This window comes from Bos javanicus, chromosome X (assembly GCF_032452875.1).
Source record: "Bos javanicus breed banteng chromosome X, ARS-OSU_banteng_1.0, whole genome shotgun sequence".
Lineage (NCBI taxonomy): Eukaryota > Metazoa > Chordata > Mammalia > Artiodactyla > Bovidae > Bos > Bos javanicus.
The window spans coordinates 129,179,163-129,186,092 of NC_083897.1; the positions used below are offsets into that span (position 1 = coordinate 129,179,163).

Below are 6,930 nucleotides of genomic sequence, written 5' to 3' on the forward strand. Positions count from 1 at the left end.
TATCCCTAAGCTTTAAGATGAAGAAGGAAGACAAATAGTTGATACAAGTTTGTGTGGAATTTGTGTCATTTTCTGGTTTGGGTTTAAGACCAAAGAATGGCTAAATTATATGTATTAGCCTAGGCTTTAAAAAAACACTCGCCACATAAGCATTAGCTTAGAAAACCCTAAATTGCTTTAAAAAATGGTCAAGCCAAAATAGAAGAAAATCCGTGGTTTTGTGCCCAATATACAATTACACAATTACAGAATTTATATGCTTGCAGTTGGATTTACAAAACCTCCTTAATGTACTAAAGTGTGGTCTAATTGCTTACTAATAAAAGGGGGGAAACACTCTCTAATTAGATAAATACCTTTTATAGCAATCTAAGTAAACACAGTCTGTTTGCCAGAGGGTAGCAAGGAGTTGGGAATGTGTGCTCAGTGCTTCTTTTCACCCTGCTGTTCCTGGTCGGGCACGGTCAGTCTGGAATGCAGGGTCCTTGCCCGGAGCTGCTCAGCATTCCTGACTAACAGCTCTAATCAGCAACTCCTTTAGTCAACAGCATTCAAGAGATGAAAGGAGGCAATAGTTTTAAATTTTTTTCCCAGATAATTGGAGTCAAAATAGTCATTGACTCTTGTTTGTTTTTCCAATATGCCCTCTGGAAATAACCTCAGGGTCAAAGTAGTTCTCAGAGTCCCTACTTGTTCCCCAAAACAGAAACTAGAGTGTTTCTGTTTTCATTAGTTTCTGCAGATCCTACTTTGTTTTTGTTGCTGCTTTTGTTTGTTTTGTTTTTTGTTTTGCTTTGGATTATGGGCTCTTATTCTGAAAATCTTGAGAAAGCAGCTGTCCTCTTGTTAGTAAGCTGAGTTGTAGAACACTGGAAAGCGTGGTCATGGTAGTCATAAAGCCTGAGTTCTAGTCCTGGGTTATGTTACTAATTTGTTATGAAACCTTGATCACATCACTTGAATTCAGAGTACATCAGCATTCCCATCTGTAAAATAAGAAACGCTTGTATTAGCTAGAAGGCTGTGATTCTAAGGGAGAAAATGTTGAGGCTTCCTGCATCCATTTATACAGAGAAGCCTTTCTGATACCTTCAGAAAGAGAGCACCAATCTCTTCCTTTTAATTTGGTTGTCTTGTGCACACCCTTATTTTTCTATTTATCATGCACAGCTCTCTTAGCAGGGATATGAGACCCTTCAAATCAGGAACTGTAATTTAGTCAACCCTGCTGGGGATATAGACCAAGCATAAAACCACAGCCTTTATGGAAGAAAGGATGAGGCTGGTGTACTCTGAATTGCTGTGAGGCAAGAGTAACAAGGGTGTGAGCACAAGAGGAATGAGGAAGGGAACACAAATAAGTACTCTACTCTTTTGGGTGTGCTGGGCTGTATTTAGGAAATAAATTGTGGAAACACGGTAGCAAGAGAGAAGTGACTCAGAAGTCAGAGAATTCCAAGACCAGAAACTTGTTTCTTAAGAGAGTAGTGATAGTTTCCTTAAGACAATAGCAACAAAACTTAACAAAAATCAAAATAAAACAAAACCTGCAATTTTTCTTATTGTAAAAATAATCCACACTTACTGTAGAAAATTTTGGAGGTAAAATGAGGACACTATCAACCACAATCATCAACTATTTCTTTTCAGTATTTTTTTCTAAACATCTTTTTTTGTATACATACTATTATATTGATTAAGCAAATTTATACCTTGACTTTTCACTTAAAATGACTTGATTAAAATTCTACTTTATGAATGTACCATAATTTACTTAACAATTCTCCTACTTTTCCCTATTTATGGTTTAGTCATTAAGTCGTGTCTGACTCTTGCAACCCCATGGACTGTAGCATGCCAAGCTCCTCTGTTAATGGGATTTCCCAGGCAAGAATACTGGAGTGGGTTGCCATTTCCTTATCCAGGGAATCTTCCCAAACCAGGAATTGAACCTGGGCCTCCTGCATTGCAGGTGGATTGTTTACTGACTGAGCTATGAGGGAAGCTCTCCCTATTTATAGTTTTTCTCTAAGAGTATTTCTGTGATGAATGTTATTATTTATTTATTTTATTGAAGTATAGTTATATTAGTTTTAGATGTACAGCATAGTGATTTGATATTTTTATAGCTTATACCCCATTTAAAGTTATTATAAAATATTGACTATATTCCCTGTGCTGTACATTATATTCTTGTATCTTATTTTATACCTAGTAGTTTGTACCTCTTAATCCCTTTCCCGTCTTGCCTCTCCATCCCACCCCTCTCCCCACTGGTGACCACTAGCTTGTTCTCTATCTGAGTCTATTCTATTTCTGTTTTGTTATGTTCATTTGCTTATTTTTTTTGTTTTACATATAAGTGAAAGCATACAGTATTTGTCTTTCTCTGTCTCACATGCTTCACTTAGCATAATACCCTCCAGATCCATGTTGTTGCAAATGGCAAAATTTCATTCTTTTTTAGTGGCTGAGTAATATTCCATTGTATGTATATGTGTGTGTGTGTAAATATATGTGTGTGTGTGTGTGTGTGTGTGTGTGTGTATCTCACATCTTCTTTATCCATTCAACCATGATGAACATTATTATGTGATAAATTTTCTCCAGATTTTTGGACAATTTTCTGAGAAGAGATTTCTGAAAGAGACATTGCTAGGAATAAAGATATACAAATTTTAGGAATAAAAATATAAATAAAAACACACATAAACACATGTGTTCCCAAATTATTTCCTAAGAAAGTATTATCAATTTTCACTTTCACCAGAAGGGACCATATGTATACATTACAAATAAGAGCTGTATGAAAAAAAAAGAGCTGTCTGAGGTTGAAATGCTCTATCACATTTAACTGAATTATTTTGGCCCCTATTGTAGAGGAGTTTCCTATGAGGGGAAGTGGGACTGAATGACCCAAAAGGTACCTGCCATCTACAAGAGTCACTGACTAAAATCAATTGAACTACTACCAAGAGAACTGGCTATCCAGTTCTATTGGCTCCCCAAGAAGTTAGAATCTCAGCTCGCTTAAGTCACAATGCTCGCTGCCAAGGATACAGTCCCTGTCCTTGAAGAGCTACCTGTCTAGTGGAGTGCAGGTATTAAATAATTAATTTCAATATAATGGTATCTGATAATACCTGAGACATTTTCAAGGTATTATAGGGTCTCAGAAGAGGCCCTTAAGCAAAGAAAGGTGGGGAAAACATTGTAGACAAAAAGAAACAACATTATCAAATGTATGAAGGGGAAAACATGGCTTGTATGTTCTATGTGTGTGTCTACAAGTCATTAAGTTTTCTTTAAGGATAAAGTATTAAATGGAAAATGGTGTAAGCTTGTAGGATAGTCAGAGGCTAAGTCATGGAGGGCTTTATATGCCATACTGAGAAGCTTAAACTTTCTTTTATAAGCAGTGGAGAAATATTTGAGGTTTTAGAGAGAGTGATGCAGTCAGATGTCATGATAGATAATGTTTCTGACTGTGGTGGAAGAATGGATACATTTTTAATGAGGCAAGACCAGAAGCAAGGAGATCTGTTAGGAGACTTTTGTAATATCCTACTGAGGAAATGTAAAAGCTTAAATCAGGGCAATGGCAGTATGGAGGAATGGAGGGGAAGGAAAGGCTCAAAATTATGCTGGATGTCAATTGGGCAGGAGTTGATAATTGATTGAATGTGAGGGCTAATGGAAAGAAAATACTGCATAAAAATCAAGATAATAAGAATATCAAAGAATCAATGCTCAATAGGTTAACCGTAGAAGAGAGGTCCAGCCAGAAACATTACTGGCTGAAATATGCAGAATGAGTAGAAGGGGTAAGACCTAAGGGAGAACAATATGGAGGCTGCTGGAGTAATCCTTGTAATGGATGGCAGTGACTGGATTAATGCATTGCCTGTGAGGTGGAGAGAAGTAGATGGATATGAAGGATTTTAAGGAAGTGAGAATTGACAGAGCTTTTTGATGGATGGGATGTGGAGATGAAGGAGAGAGAAAATTAAAGGATGATTCCCAAGGTTTCTAACTTAGGCAACAGAGAGGATGGTGACACAATTTATTTGAGACAAGAAACTCCAGGAGAGGAGTGTGTTTGGGCTCTATTGATGAGTTTAATTATGAAAAAATTGAGCTTCAGTTCCTGTGAGACATAGCACACTAATTCATTTATTCCTTCACTCAACAAATATTTACTGAGTACCTACTATATGCCAGGTACTATGCTATATTCTGGGACTAGAGCAATGAAGACAGTCTAGTTTAAATTCAAGTAGACATGTTGATGAGCTTCCCAGGTGGCACTACTGGTAAAGAACCTGCCTGCCAATGCAGGAGACAAAAGAGACGTGGGTTCGATCCCTGGGTCGGGAAGATCCCCTGGAGGAGGGCATGGCAACCCACTCCAGTATTCTTACGTAAAGAATCTCCTGGACATAGGAGCCTGGTGGGCTACAGTCCATGGGGTCACAAAATGTAGGACAAGACTGAAGCAACTTAGCATGCATGCACAGACATGTTGGTATTTGAATGAAGCTAAGGATGAGTTTAAAGCTAAGTTATAGGTTTGGGACTCACTAGTGCATGAAATCATTCAGAGAGTCTCTAGAAAATGTTAATATGTGGGGCAGGGTTGAGGAAGAGGTACCAAAAAGAAAACTGAGAGGTAGTGGCCAGAGATAGGAGGGAAATCAGGAAATGTGGTATCACAGAAGCCAAGAGATAAGTCATTCAAAGATGGAGTGATGAATGTTTCTGACAGATCAGAGGAGAAAGTCACTGTCCATTGGATTTAGTGACAAGGTGCTCATTGGTGAGGTATGTGGGAATATCATCAGAATGATATGGGCAGAAACCAGTTGCTGTGGGTTTAGGAATGAATAGGAAAGGAAATGGAGATGGACTTTGTAGATAATATTTTTCCCCCAAATTTTAGCTATATAGAAAGCCCCTGAGCCAAGGCAAGAGCGTGCACAGCCTTCTGGAGCCCAAGCCTGGCAGACATGGTGGTGGAAGGAGGAATGAAATGTGTCAAGGCCTTGCTCTATGTTCTTCTGCTGACCTGTTGCATCTGTGCAGTGGGACTGATTGCTGTGGGCTTAGGGGCCAAGCTCGACCTGAATCAGACCACTAACTGGGAGGCCACCCCTGAATCCCTGGTGCCCGTGGTCATCATCGCAATGAGTATATGCCTCTTCCTAGTGGCCTTTGTGGGCTGCTATGGGGCCTGGAAGGAAGACTACTGTCTTTTGATCATGCTTGCCATCTGCTTGTTCCTAATCATGCTGGCGGAGGTGGCTGCAGTCGTTGCTGGCTATATGCTTGAAGATAAGGTGATGTCAGAATCTAATAAGGACTTCCAGCAGCAGATACAGAATTATCAAAAAAACAATCACATGTCACCGATTATGGACAGGATGCAGGAACATTTTAAGTGCTGCAGGGCAGCTAACTACACAGACTGGGAATACATCCTGCTCACGACCAAGCGAGTCCCTGGCTCCTACTGTGTCAGCATCACTAAAGGCTGTGGGATTAATTTCAGCATAAAGGAGATGCATGCTGAAAGCTGTGTGGCGAAGACGGGGGGCTGGCTGAGGAGCAAAGTGGTGATTGCAACGGGCTTGAGCATTGCCTTTATGGAGGTCCTGGTTATTGTCTTTGCCTGCTGCCTTGTGAAGGGCATCCGACGTGGCTATGATGATGTCAGGGGTCTGGTCTCTTCAGCCCGCTTAACCAGGGCAGTGGGGTAGTATACTCCAGGTTTTTCAATTAAATGGATAATTTTTTCAGACCAAAAACCGTGTTTTGACTCTAAAAGGGGAAAGTAACATCAATAATAGCTGGAAAAGGAATGTGGTGCCCCGAGTTACACAAACTGCAATGTTGAGGACACAGTCCTTTAGACTACCAAGTCTGTCTAAGATTTCTCATCCCAACTATTAATACAAGGAGTTGGGGTTCAACTACAAAGTTAGAAGAGTCCACACAAAATCACCCTCACTTCTGACACCAACTGTAACTTTGAGAGTTCCCCAAACACCTGTAAGCTTCAATAATTTATCAGAAAGATTCACAGAGCTCATTGAAACTTATTATACTCATAGTTTATTACAGGGAAAGGATACAAATTAGAACCAGCTAAATAAAGTAAATGATATGTAGGACAGAGTTTGGGAGGGTCATAGGTGAAGCCTCCATTGTTCTTAGGATGTATTACCTCCCCAGTATTAATGTGTGAAAATATGCACAGAGTACTGCCAACCTGTGAAGCTCACCCAGCTGTGCTATCAGAATTTTTATTGGAGCTTCAGTATGTAGATATGATTGATTGATTGGTCATCCATGTGGTTGAACTCTGTCTGCAGCTGTCCACTCCCAGGATATTGGGCTGATTTCACATGGTACTAGGGGCCTGCTTTGAATGACAAGGACAGTCTTATCACTTGGGAAATTCCAAGAGCTCAGAGTTTACTTCCCAGGAGCCAGGGATGTACATACTTCTTTTTGAGAAGGTCAAAGTCTTTATTATACAATGGAATCACGTGAAGATTTTTGGTTTTATAGTTATTTAGTCTTGCTTGAATGAATTAGGCTTGAGCATGTTTAAATGCTGATTAGTAATTGAGAACTTCAAGATTAAAGATAGTGGGCAGAGTTAAGATGGCAAGATTCTTGAGAAGGTAGGAAGGGATGGATTCATACAACGAGGGAACAGAGGCATTAGCCTTCTCCTACATAACAGCAGGGAAAGATGAAAGGATGAGGACTGACTTAACAAGGCATAAAAAAAGTCTTGACTAATGGCCTCTAATTTCTCTGTGAAGTAGGAGGCAAAATCATTTGTTGAGAATGATGGCCCAGGAGAAAGTCAGGAGTATGAGCAGCTGGAAATAGTTGCCATGGAGCAGGAAAACTCAGCAAGCT

The 6,930-nt window shown here is 39.7% G+C and overlaps 1 protein-coding gene across 1 annotated transcript; it reads left to right on the forward strand.

Moving 5' to 3' along the window:
- Positions 1-3,049: 3,049 nt before the first annotated feature.
- Positions 3,050-5,805, forward strand: LOC133242904 (CD63 antigen-like). The gene is made up of 2 exons (XM_061409127.1): positions 3,050-3,101; positions 4,940-5,805. Exon 2 carries the CDS (start codon positions 5,007-5,009, stop codon positions 5,754-5,756), a length of 750 nt encoding a protein of 249 aa, XP_061265111.1. The 5' UTR covers positions 3,050-3,101; positions 4,940-5,006; the 3' UTR covers positions 5,757-5,805.
- The last annotated feature ends 1,125 nt before the right edge of the window (positions 5,806-6,930 follow it).